This window comes from Salarias fasciatus, chromosome 15 (assembly GCF_902148845.1).
Source record: "Salarias fasciatus chromosome 15, fSalaFa1.1, whole genome shotgun sequence".
Lineage (NCBI taxonomy): Eukaryota > Metazoa > Chordata > Actinopteri > Blenniiformes > Blenniidae > Salarias > Salarias fasciatus.
The window spans coordinates 11945623-11964056 of record NC_043759.1 but is presented as its reverse complement, the minus strand read 5'-3'; the positions used below and the strand labels follow the sequence as shown (position 1 = coordinate 11964056).

At 42.2% G+C, this 18434-nt stretch overlaps 1 protein-coding gene across 4 annotated transcripts in view; it reads left to right on the top strand.

The window, feature by feature from the left end:
- Positions 1-2880: 2880 nt before the first annotated feature.
- utrn (utrophin) overlaps positions 2881-18434 on the top strand; it is a 186967-nt gene continuing 171413 nt past the window's right edge. For 2 of the 4 annotated variants that reach the window (XM_030110918.1, XM_030110916.1), the window contains exon 1: positions 14495-14616. In XM_030110918.1, the coding sequence (XP_029966778.1) occupies positions 14532-14616 (85 nt within the window). In that variant the 5' untranslated portion in view covers positions 14495-14531. Of the gene's footprint in view, positions 3198-4650; positions 4810-14494; positions 14617-15693; positions 15838-18434 lie in introns of those variants that run through there. The other 2 variants (XM_030110917.1, XM_030110919.1) reach the window with 2 other exon arrangements.

Sequence of the window (18434 nt, the reverse complement as noted above, 5' to 3'; positions counted from 1 at the left end):
ATTATTGGGTTTCCAAAAAAAAATATAATCGCCTCTTAGACATTTATTGCAATGACAGCAAAAAAGCTGGAGCGCGACAACACCATAACTAAAACGAAACTTGAACTCCAAGCGCTGCCATCAGTGTTGCAGTAACGTGCAGCAAATTCCCCGTCATACATCGCATATCACGCTCCTCAGAACCAGGAAAAGACAGTTTTTTTTTTTAATAATCTGTAACTAAAATAAGACATTTACATGTGCTACACACCGCCAGAATACTCGAAAATCATTAAATACATGCAATCATTACGTGCATAACATGTAAATGCATCGTTAATTTTATATTCAATACATAATGTATTCAAAACATGATATTCAGATGTACATACGTTACATTTCACTTTGAAACCTGAGATAAAATTATAATTTTTTTGATAAGAGTGATATTTTCACTTTGCTGACGTTCTATATTCTCCATAGGCACTTCCATCGTTCAGACAGCAGGGGGCACTCTAAGCTTAGTTTCTGGGAGGGGTTGAAACCCCAAGCCTACACACTCTCACCCCTGTAATTTCATTTCACTGACAGGGCGATGCCTCGCACTCATCCATACCCCGTCATCTGCACAGAAAAGAGCTGCAAAAAGTATCCAAGGACCCGAGGCAGGAGCTCCAGAAACTTTAAACTCATGTATTTGATGTTTTACACTTCCACGTCAAGAGATGCACTTTGAGAATGTCTATGAATACAGATACAAATGAACAAATTTACAACTAATAAATAAATGAACTTGTAGAGTATTGACTTGTCATGTTTGCATTTTTTGTACCAATTCAACCTTTACCATGTTCTTTTCCCAAAATCATTTTAATTGTCTGCTTTGTATTTGTTGTTGTATTCAGTTCAAAGTTGCATTGCTGTGTTCATTAATTGGATATCTGATACTATAGGTTCTGAAATACTGGATTATAATTTGCTTTACTAGACAAAAAGTGCAGCATACAGTCTAATGTGATCCATCACAACAGCTTTGCTATAAATTACGGTACATTTGTTACAATTAGAATGCAGTCATGGTTAGTTTTGCATGTGATGTAAAGAGAGTTTTCAGTTCAACAGTGTATTTATATTTGAAATTATGGCTTACAATGCTTTTCAGGTTCCTTCCTTGACCATAAACATGCATGTCAAAGACATAATGAAATACACAACTCAATATAATGTTATTTAAATTTAAATCACTGAAATCACTCCAAGTAAAAAAAGCAACATAGTATAGAGATACAACATATTTCAGACTTCAGAGCTGACTGTTAAAATGTTGTAGTCTGTGACTGTATATGTATACTTGCCTTGTCTGCACTGTGCCTATCTTGAGGTCGGCTGGCAGTTCCTAGGATTTGTTTTGGGTTAGAATTCCCAACAAAATGATAAGCAGCCGGCAGTGGAATGCAGTTAATCTTCTCAAGAAATGCACTTTCAAGGCACTTTTCCATTTCTCTCTATGCTTCCTGTTCCCATTCCTCGTATCTGGCAATGATGTAGTTTTGTCCTGGAGACAACAAAACATGGTACATTATCAGATTTTAAGGCTGAAGAATATTTGACACAAAGTTGGAATAGTTTAGTTTCTGTATAATTGTTTATCTTGTTTGTTATGCCAGTTTTACATTCCTATATGTATTTTCCATTTTATTTATTTGCACAGCGAGGCAGTGGTTGGTGCTCTTTCATCACACTGTGAATGTTGTGGGTTCACATATCAGCTTGACCTCTCTGTATGGAGTTTGCATGTTCTCTCTCTGTGTGCGTGTGTACTCTGCCCTTACACATACAGCTGGGACATGTTCCTCAGTCCTGGACAAGCTATAAAGAATTAAGATGGACATAATATATTTTACTGTCGATCTTACTGTCTACTTCGCAAACAGCGTTTTTTTTTTTTTGTTATTATCATAATGACTGGTAGGTACGATTTATACAAATAAAGTTTGATGGATTACACAGGTACATGTTATTGTGAGAAATAATATGCAAAACAATAGAATCAAACAGTGAAATGAAAAAAACTGTGACTAAAAGTAAAAACTAACGCATCACACAATATGACAAAATCATTGTGTAGGTACTGATGTGTAACATTTTAATACGACATGTAGAAATCATACTGTATCACTGCAGTGTCAATTCAACAGCTTTCCTTCTGTCTCAGTCGGGATTCGAACCAAGGTCAGTGGTCAATGACGTGTTGAAACTGGATGTGCTTCACATCATAAAAAAACCTTTTGAAGCAAGTGGTCACTGATCGTGCACAGTCACTTATAGCTTCCTGACGTGGAGGGATTAAGAGTTAACAGCATCACAGTCTGACTTTACTTTTTGTTGTTACTGTTTTCCAGTAAAAGTAGCTGGTTTTGATGGCGTTGCGTCACGTGACGACCACCGCGCCATGTTTCCATATCAGCGTCAGGAAAACTTTTACAGCCGGAGGGAGCGAGCGCAGCACGCGCAGCAAGGTAACCATGGTGAACACCGAGAGTGTGCTTCCGGCCTTCAGAATAAATCAAGTGCCACAGAAATGAGTCATTGGCATGTCTCAGTTTGGCTATGAAGTGAAAATACTTATTCACTGTTATTATTTTCACTTTTTTTTAAATTAATGAAGCAATTATGAAATAAAAATTGTCCGCAAAATTCCAGAAAGTGAATGCTGTAGCTCGTTGAGCGTTTTACTTTGAAGGGGAGCAGCAGTCTTCTGCCGGTGTTTATCTCCCTCTTCACCTTGTGTGCGCAGCAGAGTTGAGAGAGCAACAGGAACAAAGTTGTGGGACCTGCGTGAACAGCGCTGTGGTGTTCATCCGTGAAATGCACTAACCCTCTTTTTTTTTTTTTTCCTCCGTTTTGTGAAGCTTGAGGCGGCCGCGTTCCTATCAGACAGCAGTGGATGTACTTTTCTTCGCACTGCGGAAAGTCCTTTATCTGGCGCGCCGTGCAGGCTGGATGCGCCTCAGGACGGCTCCGTGCAGTTCAGCTTTCGCTAAGTTTTCACGTTGGTTAGGGAAGAAAAGTGCCTCGGCCATTGTGGAAAATGCCTTAAATCGATGGAGCTGTCGTACGTCTGAGCCAATAGACTGCATTTGACTCTCCGGACTCTGCAGGCTTTGGACTGGTTCGGAGGAAAGCCGTCTCCTGACTCCTTGTTGGTGACAGCAGAGGTGAGTGTGGGATTTGAAACCTTATTTTAATCATTGTTCACAATACAGTTTAGAGTACACTTGTGCAGTTGCAATGAATGTAATGAATACATGTTCTAAAAAAAAGTTTAACGGATAAATCTCTATTGTGACTTCACCTGATATCCTGCACGTATCTTGTTCCCACCTCCAGTTACATTGTTTGAAGGCAGCACTTTTGGACTGGGAGATAAAACATTAACCACAAGGCCACCACTGATTTACTGTTTAAAAAGTCACTCAGTCTGTCTGACTGTAGCAGTGTTGCACTTTTATCCTCTTCTGTTCTTGCCAGGCAAAAAAAAAAAAAAAAAAAAAAGAACTCAGCTCAATCTGCTTTCATTTATCCTCGCTTTCTTCTAATGAGTCAGAAATCAAAAGTCCTGCAGCAGACCTGCGAGTCTTGCTCGGAGGAGATCAGATTAAAGTGTCAGATTGTATCCCCTCAGTTGTTTAGCCTCGGTTGTCAAAACCGCTGCCCTCACACAGAGAGGGGAACTGAAATTGTAAAGATACCAGCGAGACAGATGGGGTTGGCTTTTCCTTCAGTTTACAGTTGTTATTTTTGGGTCTTGCATCATCCCCCAAGGACTGTAACTCACCCAGCACCGCTTGATAAAACTGGACTCCTTTCATGGTAAAAGTGAGCTGTTTTGGGAGGGATCATTGTTGAGTTTTCAATGAAAGGTCACCTCCAAAAGTAAAACACACACACGCATTATGAGGCTGGACTGACTGAGAGTAAGTCTGCAGGCTGAGCTAACCAGCTGACCTGATCACAGGTCAAAACAACCACGTGGAGATTAACAGTTAGAGCCTAAGTTAAAGATTGAGCTACATCAACACAGCAAACTGCACAAGTCACTGCATTTTTTTTTTGGGGGGGGGGGGGAGAAAACTTGGATCGTTTGCACCTCTATGCAAGAAATCCTATTCTGAACTGTGAAACATGGTCATTTTTCTTTCTGACAGTATTTCATGAGTCTCAACATGTTCATAACTCGTTTGTCCACATTGGATCTGATAAGTCTTTGTGTGCTGTGGCTGAAAGGGAAAAAACAAAAGCATAGGAAGCAAATTTTTGTGGTTTTTGAGCTGGCATATCAGCTGTGTCATTTGTGTGATTTTTTTGTTGTTGTTGTTTTTGGGAGGGGGTACATTATATATGATATTTATTCACAAATGTCTTTTATACTGTTGGGGAAATAAAGTGAGGGCAGCTGTGATTCACTGATTTTCATTTTTGAGACTTTCTCCGTCCTTCTAATCTAATTCCAGTGAATGTGAAGCTCAGCCTTGTTGAAGCTGACCTGTTTATAGGGCTGATGCAGAAACATCAGCTGTGATAAATATTGATTTTTTTCCCTGTTTTCTTACAGTTTTAATGAAAGCTGACCAACAGGGATACTGACTGAACCCTCATTTTACTTTACAGGTGCAGGCAGAACACCTCTACATAGTTTCAAGAGGCTAGTGAGTGTATGACACACGCTCACGTAATCTTTGGATTATTTGACGACAATGGCATCACACGGTGACACCGCAGAGGGAGGAGCCAACGAGGAGTTCAGCGACATTATCAAGTGGAGATCTGGTATGTGCCTGAAAGCTTCGGTCATTGTTGACTGTTGATGCTCCGTGTAGTGCACCGCAGCTTCGGGAGCATGTTAGCGTGGGTGCAGGTTCTAAAACGTTGCGGGATCAGTCAAAGGTGTGAAAGAAAATGTCTGTTTTTGTACGTACATGGGAGTAGTTAGTGAGAGGAAACCCTGACAGAGCCAGAAATCCTGTTGTGCATGGTTAACAGCAGTTCCCTTGGAGGCCAGGGGAAACGGGACAGAGGCGCAGTGAGGAGAGCTGGAGATAGTTGACTGTAACGTGTGTTCACCGAGAAAGAGAAAGTAGCAGGGAGGCCGGCCAATGGCAGCACAGGAGACAAGAATGTAGGGATGGGTTAAGAGAGCCGCACCCAGCGATCTCTTTCTCTGTGGATCATTCCTTTCCATAGGTTAATCTTTTGTAGACAACACACACACACACACACACACACACACACACACACACACACACACACACACAAAAGGAGTGTATTAGTGGGGAAAGAAAGGTTACTTAAGGTTATATGGAGTATAACCCTCATAACTTTAGTCTGCGTCTTGTTGAGGATGGAATTCAGTGTGTGCTTGTTCCACTATGTGTTGGGTTGGTGAGTTTTGGACGAATTGAAAGAATGACAGAGTGAAGCATTAATTAAAACAAAAATCCATATTCTACTCAAATGGACATACATAGAAACAAATCAAGAAAATGAGTGTAGTATGTACTGTTACTAGAATTGGGGGATGTGCTCACATCTTCCAAATAGTGACTAACACACGTGGCCGCAGCCAAGTTGTTTTTAATCCTCCAATCACATGGTCGACGGTCCCACTAAAGGTGTGTATCGCTTTTAGATTTGCGAAGTCGTGACGGTGCAGCCCATTTGCGTTGCTTTACCCGTTATTGTTCACATTGAGCTGCTCACCAAAGCAAAGTTTTTGTTGTTATGCAAGGAAATGGGCTGTAAAGATATGCTGGAAACGTACCAGTAAACAGCAAAGCAAGCACGCATCCCTGTCATGTGACGATGGTTGTTCTTTAACAGGATCAAGTCAAAAGCTACAGTAAAGCTTAACTTTCACAATCGCTGCGTGGGATGTGCAAGGATTGATTTTGCAGTTAGATCTGTATTGAACGTCATTCACTTTTCCCTTTCAAAAAGTTGTAATTACACATTTGCTTATGTTTATTAAGTTACTAGTCTGTCATTTGACTGAATATTAGAAAGTGTTATGGATAACTGGGGATTGAAACAGCTTCAGCTTTGAAATATCTACCTAAATATCCATCCTAAACTATAAAAGTAGAATCCATTGTGACACATTTCCAAACTTACAGCTCTAAATATAGATAAGTAAACTGAAGGATCTTTAAAGCATGTTTCTTGGAAAGAAAAACTCTTTTGTACAGGCTTCACGATAACCCAGCTCCTCTGCCAACTCTCCATCTCTGCTGTCGCTCTCACAACTTAAAAACGTCCAGTTTATGCGTACCAGCTCTCCTCACCCACCCAGCCTGAGAGCGCCAGCAGGTCCCTGCCAGGAATTCCTCCGTGCCGAAAGAGTTTGTAATTTACAACGCTTGTCTCCAGACCACAATGCTTTTCTTGCAAAGATTCGGGTTTCCTCAGCAACCCCTAAAAATAATGCTTTCTCATATGGCAGAGAGGGGGGAAAGTTAACAAATAGCATAGTGGCACTTTATAACAAAAATCCTGCAGCGATGCGCTTTTGTGTTTGGGTAACCAACTGCTTCATATCTTCACTCTGTGGAGGGTTATTTGTGGTGTGTGTTCAGTTCCTGAGCTTATAGAAATATGACTGAAACTAGGTTTCTATTTCATAATTCTCAGAGTATGTGAACTCAGTGAAACAACATTAAAACAGAGGAAACGGCTGCAGTCGAGGCAACGGAAGATGTTTTAAATAAAAGTTGTGAGTAATTAGAGCGGTACGATTTATGGAAAATTTATCAAAACACTAACTGAAGTGCAAACTTCATTATTTTGATATAACACAACACCCAGTGCCAGCAGGGCAAGAGTAAAAAAAAATCATTGAAAAAATGTTAAAAACAACAAAGTGAACAAGGTGGGGACTGTATAATCAAAAGTAATACAGTAATACAGTTGTATTTGGTTACAATTATGTACAAAAACCTACAGACTATCATTTGAAAGAACAAGTTCCTAAGCACAAGGACATCGGCATCAGAGGAGTTCAGGCATTACATTGTTGCATATCGTGTGTTTAGCTGACACTGTGCAGGTCTGTCAGTAATAATTACCGAAGAGCTGCTGGGCCTCCAGTCCTCAGGTCCTCAGGCACAAAATACTACTGACACAGAGTCAATACATTTTCACTTCATGCATTCGTTGTTTACTTCATGCGGGAACATGAGGAGGAACAGCTCACAGACAACAGTCTTCCTCTTCCTCTTCCTTTTTTTTTTAAATACAGACCCACATCTTTGAATTGGAGTCTTTCCCTCTTGGTGGGATGTATCTATTCTCTTGAAATGAGCCTCTTAGATATTGTCATGCTTAACAGCAGTCATCGTTTTCAATCTTTTGTGAGGCTGACAGTAAACTGGAGGCAGCCAAAGCCTGCCTGCCCAGGATCTCCCTGGAAAAAAAAAACAAAAACAAAACAAAAACTTCAATTGGCATTTGTGTAAAAGAGGGAGGAAAGCTGGCTTTTTTAAACTTATCTATGAACCATGGTGATGGAAAAGCATTGTTTGAAGGTCAGAGTATCCATAACAAACCTGATGTGTGAAGGATTTGCAGCCTACATGTTGCTGAATAGGTGGCCTCTGAGCACTGACTGACAAGCAGGTGTGTGTGTGTGTGTGTGTGTGTGTGTGTGTGTGTGTGTGTGTGTGTGTGTGTGTGTGTGGTGGGCAGGTGTAAGGATGTTTTTGCAGCTGATGCGACACTTCTGCCTGAAACAAGCATTGCTGCACTCGTTGGTATATGACCCCCATGCCGGCCACCAATGTGGGCTTGTTTGAAAGCTTGAAGAATTTATTTTAAACAGCGGAGCGTGTACCGCAGCAGCACACGCTCTGGTTTTCGTCGTCGGCGCTGACTGACTCAAGGTCGACGCCAGCTGTCCTGGCGTCACCGAGGGAGCGAGCGCCTTTAGTGTGAAGCTGCCAATCAGGTATTTCAGCTGGTGTGTGTTAGTCAGTGGTTTGCACGAGGAGTTTGAGGAGGACGTTTGTCTTCTTGCCTGCTTCAGAACTTATCCAAGCCAACGATGGATCGAGAAGAGAAAACAGGGCGCAGGATGAGAGTGTGCCAAGCGATAGATTCAAATAGTAATTTAATGATAAGCATAACCACATGTCTACAGAGCGTCAAGCTCAGTGATCGACAGGTTTAAGTATTAACAAATATCCCCAAATTATAGGTTTATGTGAAGGGGATGTCAAGTGTAAGAGATGTACCATTTAATTATTTTTTACAAAGCCCATTTTCCCTTTTCTTTCTTTCTTTTTTTTTTTTTCCTTTTTTTGTATTTCTAAATGGTCTAAAGCAGTTATTAGAAGTTGCATATGCAGACTGTTTAACTAGGCTCTGGTTGAATTATCTTATAACTCCCTAAAGTCCAGTCGATTTCCTTTCTGTGCTGTTCCCTTCCCCCTACTTTTCCATAGTTCGGACAAATGTAACAGGTCAAATATCATCCGAGAGGGTTAGGCGCTGTTGTTCAGCAGCCATTACACAATAATAAAGACTCGCCTGACCTTTTTCCTCGCTGTTTATTTGTCACTTGAGAGCTCTTCCGTAGAAGAGCCCTCTTAAAACCACGGCTCCGGTTACCTGACCTGGTCTTGTTCTGCTGCATTGTTTCTGATTTTTCTTCCCTTCAGTTCATTATTCTCAGTGATAAATGCGTTTGTGTTAACAGGACAACCACAGCAGCCCTTAGTAGCACACAACAGATTCATGGTACCTTGTACATTTCAGTCCAGGTTGAACATTTAGGTCTAGGAAAAGAAATGGATCTATTACATATATTTTATTCTGTTTATTCTCTCTCAACTTGTTCTCGACACGTCTGGGTAGATCTCTGGCCTCATGCAGCGTCCAACAGTGTGATTGGTCAGTCATTTGAAGTGGGTGTGGCTTCTGTGAAAAAGGACTTCCTCACGCAAGTTTCCCGTGAAGTTTGTAACGTCCTCGCTTGATCTAACCCACTTCTTGTTTCGGCCACATTTAGAAAATGACCACATCTCTTTGTTCTCGCAGAGCGTGTCTGGATCTTTATCCTTCAGGTTCCGCAGTGGAGCCACACACACGTTCGGCCATCTGCTTACACATCATCTTTGGGTGTGACGGTGTAATGCAAGAAATCTGGCTGCTTTTAGCAAGAGAGCATGAGAGAGTGTGTGTGTGTGAGAGCGTGTGTGTCACCAAACGGAGGGTGTGGACTTCAGGGTGTGTTTTTGTCACCATACTAGCTCAGCTACATGTCATGACTTTAATTCTAGCCTTGGCCTCGTGCGTCAGGGTGGACCGAGTACTCAGGGAGATTTCAGAGCTGCTGAAAAACGATTGGATCACTTGCTTAGAAGTAATTAGACGAAACATTAAGACGTTCTGAAGCAATACGATGGCACTGATGTACATTGTTTTGTAAGTGCATAGCGACATGCTGTTGTTCTTTTTTTTTTTTTTTCAAACCATCAATTTCAGCTTGGGTGGGAGATTTCGGGAAGCTGTATCCACCGGGGAATTGAGCTGTATGTGTCCACACAACTGCGCGCGTGTATATATAGACACACAAAATCCCTCTGCGGTCGTCGCAAGTCTTTGCGCTCGCAGCTGAATCTGTCTGCCTGGGAAGCAGGAGGAAGGCAGCGCTGCAAAAAGTTTGGCTGGAAGTTTGGGGAAGCAGGGGCACTTGGCCAAAACGTCTCCCCTGGGCGCGGTTGTCTGTGGGACTCTCCGGTTCTCTGGTCCGTGTGCAGGCGGCGTGCTGACACCCCGCCCAGCCCAGATGACATTTAGACTGTTCAAGCCGAGGCTGAAAATGATTAGTTTTGGATGTGACTGTGGTTGTTAAAACACACACACACACACACACACACACACACACACACACACACACAGCAGGCTCCTCCTCCTGTGGATCTCCCTTTTCCAAAGCAAGCCCTTCCAGTTTAAATCCCCCCTCCCTCCCATTTTTTTTTTTTTCCTTTTCTGAGCTAATTAGAGCCACAAAGCCATGTTGCCCAATCTACCCTCTGACCCATCGCATGACAGGATTTAGTAAAACACAAAACCAGGTTAAGGCCCACGGAGAGTTTACATTAACCCCTTATGGCTGCCGTTTTTAGACAGTCTCCTCTGTATCACGGTGCTGAATTTGTAACGCTCCTTTCTGCAGTTATAATACTAAAGTTAGCTTTGCAGTGTAAACACGTCGTGCTTATTGGGAGTGTAAAACCATTAACAGCATCGTAAGTGTCTCTCTATCTCGTGCAGTGGGAGTGTGGACGAGCACAGAGCCATCACAGATGAGTGTGTTCGGTTGGGTTTTTCCAGTGTTGCGCGGAGAGGTTTCTCAGAAAAATACAGCAGCTGATGCGCCAAAACGTCTGAGGCCCAACTCAAACTGAGGACACCCAGGCAGTGTGTGTAATGCACTCAGCAAAAAAAAGCCTTTTTAGGGTTTAGACATGGGAATTTGGTCTTTCCGAGGACTGCCTTTGGAGTCTGTGATGTGTTTTTCCTTTGGTTTTTGTATCACGGTTCAACCATTGAGACTACTTGGTGCCTCTGAATTCTCTGAGGAAGTGAGTGTGATGGATATTCAACCTGTCAATACTATATCCTCCCATCTCCCATCAGCCGCCGGGATTTGCTCCAGTACCCAATGATATTGAGCTGCACGAAAGATAGATCAGAAAGACATAATCATTAAAACATGAAGTATTTATCACACTGAGAAAAATGTCCTAACAGTGCGAGCAGTAGGCCAGCACATGTTGGAGTTTGATTTAACTGGGTCTGAGTCTTTTTTCTGTCTCGCGACTGCTGAAACAAACTGAAATCAAAGTGTAATATCAGAGAGGGAGGCAAAGGAAATGCGGGTCCGACAAACAAGTTCATTACAGTATTTCATCACAAAGCCCTGCAGCTCGCCGGAGATCAAAGAGTGACAGCCGAGTGGAAGCCGCCTTTTGGGAGACTGGTTATCTGTCTGAAGGGCTGCTGAAAGAAAAGAGTTTAACACAGCGTCCTTGTGGAGGGCTTCTCTAATACTGTAAAAGAATTCCATCCTTTCAAGAATTTCTGCTGTGGTTTCCCTGGAGTGGAACACACACACGCACACACACACACACACACACACACACACACACACACACACAGTTTCTGGTTTTGAACAGCAGCTATCTTGTCATATTCTATTGTTCATTATAATGCTGGTGTAATTTCTAAACATGTTTTTTTAAAAAATATAAAGTCATGAGGCGTCTTAACGTGCACCGTGTTTTAATATCCTCTAGAACTGGGTGATACATCGTTATTCATGGTATATCAAGATTTCGAGATTACATGATGTACAAGTTGGAGAGGAGGAACTGGTATTGACAAAATCAAATATGGAGATGGGTCAGACTTAACCCTTCTGATTTTGAGCAGAAAAACACAATCTGCAGAGAATAAAAGAAACAAGTTTCAACTGAATGTTGGAGCACGATAAATTGATTCCACCGCCACAGGAGCTGTGATGGGAGGAGGCAAGTTCCTCATGTTTTCTGTCATTGTGTTCAGCTCTGCCACAGGAAAAAAAACACACGGAATGATCAGGGAGACACATGAACTCACAGTTTAATATTAAACATGGAATATGATTTAATTTTATCTAAATTTATAATTGGAGTGCGTTCTCTCACAATAGTGTCTAATCTCACCCTGGCTTCTCATTGATTTTTATGCCATACAGTGCCATAAAGTTTAATCTGACTCAGTGAGGTTACTGACCTTTCAATACATGAATGTTTCCGTTCATGTGGGATGAGCTTGAAGCTGTGTCAAACATATGGTCTGTGGGCCAAAACTGACCTGCTAAAGGGTCGAGTCCGGCCTGTCAGATGACTGCAAATGGATGTAGATGGGTCATGGTTGTAGTTTTAGGTCTAGCAGTATTGAGCGAGAGATTTGATTGTATTTTACACTATAGGATAAATTGTTATAAAATTGGGATAAAGTTGAAATAGTGTTTAGCTTGAAGACATTGCATTATGGGTCATGCTACCTTGCTGTTGCCTGATCCAATCAGACCTCAGAAGCTATGTAGGGTAGGGTCTGGTCAGTACCTTGATGGGAAGCCTCACTTCTGTCAGTCTTCCCCAGGGTAGCTGTGGCTGCAGATAGTTTACAACCGTTGAGTATGGAATGAATAATATTAGTGACCTTGAGTTCACTGAAAAAAGGTGTCATATAAAACCAATGCGTTGTTGTGCTTTCATGCATATATTCTATTTATTTGCACTAAAACATTTGAATTTGTGCATTATTGTGCTGTCATTTCACTGGTTTCACCCCCTCTAGTTTCTCCCTTTGCTGACAGTTTGACACAGTTATTTTATAGCTACATTTTCTTTTTAATGCGTGCCACTCTTTTTTCACCATTTTTCTGGAGCATTCACATTTATTTTGTACTTACTTTGTGTTGGGATATTTCCCAAAATTCATCATAAGCCCATAAGTATTTTTCGTTACACTGAATTAAATACTTTCTGCGTTGAGCCTCACTGTCTTTTGCTGTCATGGACATGGACCCTACAAATAGCAACAACAGCAAATGCGACAACTACCTGATGTAGAAGAATTCAGACAAGTGGACATTTCTGTTGCATTTAACACCCCTGTAACAAAATGGATAAAAGTACAGTTCCTGAAAATGTGTTTTATATATTAACAGTGAAACAACAGCTATTTATGTAATTACAAAAATATTGGAATTTCTTTTATTCAGTTTTTCAAAATTTCCAGATCCACACCAAGATGAAGCCACTTCTCTAGAAACAGAGAATTCAAAAAAAGTAAAACCACAAATATTGTGAAGATGAAAAATGAGACTTTTTGTTAAATTAAAGAATTTTCCTCTAAGATAAATGAAGTGTTGGTATTCTTTTCCATTTATGTTGTCAAAAACTTATAAAAACACACCTCTGTCATGACATCCCTGTTACAGAGCAAAGCTGCGGACGGAGCTACTTCTCTTCTCTCGGTCGCACGAGGCTCTGTGCCAGAAATTGCTCTTGAGTGGTTTGTCGGACTTGTGGGAAAGGAAGCTTTGATGGTTGGGCAAGGAAGGAAAACAAAGCATGATTGCAGAAGGATCTTTTCATTTAGAAATCACCAGTAATTACAGTTGGTCACTTTTATTGACTTAATACCACATGACATAATCGTCCATTCCTTCATATTGAATGTCAGACATCCAGGAATCGAACCATTTGTGGCGGGATGTGAAAATGGAAGATTGGATTCATTTTTTCCGCAGGTTAGTCAGAGCTGCCGGGTTGTCTCCGCGAGCGCATCCGAACACGCTCGGCTAATTCAGTCAGCTGGATGGCGGACGGGGACGCAGGCAGCATCGGACGTCTGTCACCGACTGACGCAGCCTGGCGCAAAGTTTCCACTTCCTCTTTTGTTTCCCTCAGCTGCTGCCAGGGCCGGCCTTGCCCAAACCGTTTCAGTCCTCTGGGTCGTGACCAGCTGCTGGAAGGAAGTGGTTTTAATTCAGTCAGACGCTGGAAGCTGGTATTCCTCCTCTGCTTCCTTTTCTGTGAAGGAAAGGAAAAGAGAAAACAAAACACAGGAAAATTAACTTTCTCTCCGTGTTTCCCTCCCACCCCCCCCCCCCCCCGTCGCATCTCTCCATTTCACCCTCTCTGTGTGGGAATAGAGCTGTTTGTTCAGTTGCCTCTCATTGACTTCATGTATCGGCGAGCAAATGGTCTGCAGCGCTCGCTCTCCCTCGGAACCCGCGTCTCAGTTTTTGGGTTCTGTGCTCCTGTGGCTCCGTTCGGCAGCGGAGGTTTGACTTTCATGTAAATATTAGCAATAGAGGCGAGTGTCAGAGCTCAGAGCGCCGCAGCACGTCTCAGGGAGTCTGGGTCGCTCCGGGTCATGTTTATCTGCTTTCATTTTCCGGAGCGTGAGAGAACACGAGCCGCCGTTTCCAGCGGTCGTCTGTGATTTTCAGGGGGGGGAGATCAGCTGTCCGGAACCTCAAAGCACACAGAGACCCCTCAGTCACCTGTCACTAACCTGTTAACTAAGAAACTGAAGCCTCTCCTGTTATCCCCCCCCCCCCCACTCATTCTTTGCACTCTCTTAAGTTTTTGAGCATTTACGTGTGTGTGTGTGTTTGCATGTCAGTGTTTTCACCTACGTTGTGGGGACCCATGCCTTCATAACTGACATTATAGAGACTTGTATGAAAAACTGGGGGCTTATAATTAGTTCCTCATCCTGGAGTAAAAAGCCAAATATTTGGGAGGTGTTTTGTGTGTATGTGTGTGTGAGATGACTGCTCTTACACATCTACTTCCTCTATCTTTTTTTTTTTTTCTTTTTTTCTCCTCGCTCACTCTCCCACCAACACCACCTTGTCTTCCTCTTCCGGATATGTCGCTTTCATTTCTTCCTCTCGCCGAACATCTGATTCTTTTCAACGCTCGCATTCCGTCATGAGTCTGAGTAAATGGACGTCGTGGCGAAAGCGGAAGTTTTTCAGGAGGAAAGGAAAGCAGGACAGTCCGAGCCTCGACCTGGGTAAGGATGGATTCGCTCATGTAGAAGTCAGACAGCCAGCATGTCGATGCCATCTAGGATGACATGGTGCCCAGAAACTGTTTGATCTCTGGGTGTTTTATTTCCTTCTTCATTCAGTCATTTCTCCTTCAATTGAAAAAGAGTCTGCTCCATCAGAAGAATAAGGAATGATAATGAAAGGTCAAAAAGTTTGCATGTAGCCAAATACGGTACATAGAATGACTTGTTTTGGTATTGTCCATTGTCTGATTCCAGATCATATGGATTTTGAAATATTTAGAATATTTATGACATTGCTGTGCACTTTACTACAGGAACAGGAGTGGATGGGATTTATAAAACCTTCCCTAAAAGAAGAGAAGGCGTTTGTGTCTCTCGTATCTTTTGTTTGGAGGCTCGTATTCCTCGCTGTTTGGATTCACCAGAGCAGATTTAAGATTTTATTTTATGCGCTCAACTCACAAACTCACGCGGCTCAATCTGCAAATGCACGTTTATTGCAAAAGTGACACAATTTAAAAGGGAAATAAACGGGCTTTCCAATGACGTCAGACACAGAAATAACATGAACAGATTTCATTGCTTTTTATACAGAATTTATTCCGGAGTCGCTGGTATTTTCTAGCTGTGTCCTTATATTACTTACATCGGTGGTTTTGCCTGCAGACTGAGCCCCTGTGTGAATCTCCAGCCTCATGCCTCATCACCTCCTCATATTCCTCGTTGTGTCTGTTCGTCAGCGTCTCTCTGATATCCCGTTCTTTGTCTCCGCATCTTCTGCCGCCACTTGCATTCTCCCCTGTTGCACGCTGGGATGGTGCTGAACAGTGTTTCTGTGTTTATCTGCGTTCCGTCCCCTATTCCACGAAGCTTCATGTCTCCCCACTCTTGGCTTGCCCTGTCCTGCTCTGCTGGGCTACAGTTCCTCTCTCTTTCATTGACAGTGTCCCTCTTTCTTTCCCTCTCTCTCTCTCTCTCTCTCTCTCTCTCTCTCTCTCTCTCTCTCTCTCTCTCTCTCTCTGCTGCATTCCTCTCATCTTTTCCTTCGTCTCTGGTCAAGGAGGAACAGAGGCAGAGCAGGGAGGAGGAGAGGCAGGCAGGAATATCAAATTCTGTTTTGAACTATCTCCTCCTGTCCTTTTTTGGCTTCTCCCGTGTCTCCTGTTAATCATTGTTGTGGACTGAGATAAACGATGGACGAGCATGGGCTCAAACTTCGAGGTAGGAACTTTTGACAGGTGTGTGTGTGTGTGTGTGTGTGTTTAGTGGCAGTGACGTGTCTGAGATTTTGATTGCGCGTGTCGCCTTGAGCTCTGCCATCAGATCAAGGAGTATGCAAATGTTTGAACTTGATGGAATGAGGAACTTTCGCTGAGGACGATATTTTACAATCCCTCATCTTTGTTGTTATTTTAATATCATTGCATTACCCTGATAATTGCTAAATGTTACAAATACGTCACATTTTCAGTTTCCTGAAGTTCAAATGTAGTTCTGAGAAAAGCATTTGAAGAATAACTTGCTCTGATTTGTAATTTTTGATGAGAAAACCTAATAAGTATGACTGATGGGTAACTTACTGTTTATTAAATTGAGCACCATCCTTGTGTTGCTTTTGAACTCACAGATCCAACAGATGATTCAGAACTCTGTCGAACAAGTTGAACTCGAGCACATTTTATTGCACGTCTGTCCTCCGCTTCCACCCTTTTACAAGCCGGACCAGTAATTTACAGTAAGCCTGTTTATATCTGGCATGTAGCACACTATTCATCAGCACGCCTCTGACTGCACAAATCTCCGAGGACCATTCGCCCCGCTGCTTTTGTTCACCCCCCCAATTACACTGATTCACGCAATAGACGGGGCGCGGAGGTGTTCAGGAGATGGCGAACGGGGATATGGGGTAATCTTTTGTGATGCCATGAGTTGTTTTCCTTGCACATTCCCAGATCACAGCGAGGGAAGCGTGTCAACAAGGCTTGTGCTGCCTGGGACAAGCTTAGACAAGTGACCACTGGAAGGAGGAGGGAGGAATGCTCGGGAAATTATGGGAATTCTATGCATTCCTCTTAACCTACAGAGTCAGAACAATGCACATCTCCGCCAACAACCTGCGATCCAGACCGCAGGCACTTTTTGTTTCGGCGTGTAGGTGTGCAAGAAAAGCGGAGATGGAGGGCGAGCAGGTCGAGTGATGGACAGTGGTTGATATGAAACCTGAGCAGTGTGATTGTTTTAGTCCTGTGTGTGTGTGTGTGTGTGTGTGTGTGTGTGTGTGTGTGTGTGTGTGTGTGTGTGTGTGTGTGTGTGTGTGTGTGTGTACCCTGCATGGATTAGCTGCAGAGTTGACGGTGTGTTGCCCTACTGTACAGTGAGAAAACTGATCGGCTGAAAGACGCAAAACAATAGTCTGTTTTAGTTTTCTCCTGTAAAACTTCAACGGAGTTGCCTGAGACTTGCAGTGTTGGTGTGTTTTAAATGTGACGTAATGTTTTTGTTTTCTTCCCTAAGCATCCGGGGAAAGAGCTGCTTTTATGGACTCTGGAGTTTATGTGGCTGTGAGTTTCCAGGCTTGCGGTTCGAGTACCTTTTGTGGGAGTTTTATGAGTCAAACTTGTGGGTGAACTCTCATTTCTAAGCCAGTAACTTTCGTTTTATGCTGTGTGTCAACACTAAACACCAAATATTTTCCACCAGTAATTTTTTTGACAGACAGTCCCTATTTTTTTTTTTTGAGATTGCTGAAGTCTTGTATACAGAATCGCCTCCAAAATGGATCTGATTATGTTATGATAGTTACTGCTTGGGAAGTTCTCATTTCCCAGTCAAAGCTTTCACATGACCATAATATCAAGCAGCAGCGCCGCTTTATTACTGCAGAGTTCAGAAAAGAGACGAATCGGTTCTCCATCACAAACATCAAGACAGAAGATCTTTAGTTTCATTTGACACTGTATTTTATTTTCACATCAAGCAATTGCGATATTTAGCTTTTTCTGGTTACAAATCGGCTTTACTGAGCGTGTCAAAGTTAACATGTCTCTGAGAGTGAGCACAAACGAATAGAAACAAAATATTAGCTTGGGCAACTAATGTTTCTTTGCTTGAACTATAATGCTGAATGTTTGACCTTTGAACCCTCCCACTTCCAGAGGGAACCTCGCAGTTTGACCGAGTTCAAATGCACTTTTTCTATTTCTCAGTTGCTTGTGTACACAGAAAAAATATCCATCATGAAATTATTTTGTGTGGCAGCAACAGTTATTTTATATTATATTGAAAACAAACAGAATGAAAAAAAAAAACCAGACTTTCGTCCATTTACCATTGTACCATAAAACTCCATGATTCATTTTTATAGCATTTTATGGAGTATTTTGAAATATAAAACTATAATGGAATAAAGTTGTAAAATAATATTGTGATGAAGTTTCTCAACAGGATGTTTACAGCATTCTAAAACTTGACACTGTAAGTCAACATGTTCACATGAGCATCAGTGTTCAGGACCCAAATTACAAATCACGAGTAGTCAAGTTTTGGGGAAAAAATAAAATGTCTGTCATGACGACAGACCACAACAAAGCAGCCGAAGAAAGCAGCGACTTTGAACTGCGCTCCAGCTCCCGGACACACATCCTCGCCATTCTTCTGTCCATCAGCGTCTTAAGTTTCTCCACATGCGCCGAAACCGCTTTGGTGACTTTGCTCTGTCATTTCATTTTCAAAACTTTTGCTCAAACACAGATCAAAATATGGTGCTAAAGTTATATTTGAGCTGTTAAGTATGAATTAACTGAAAGTAGCAGCTGCTC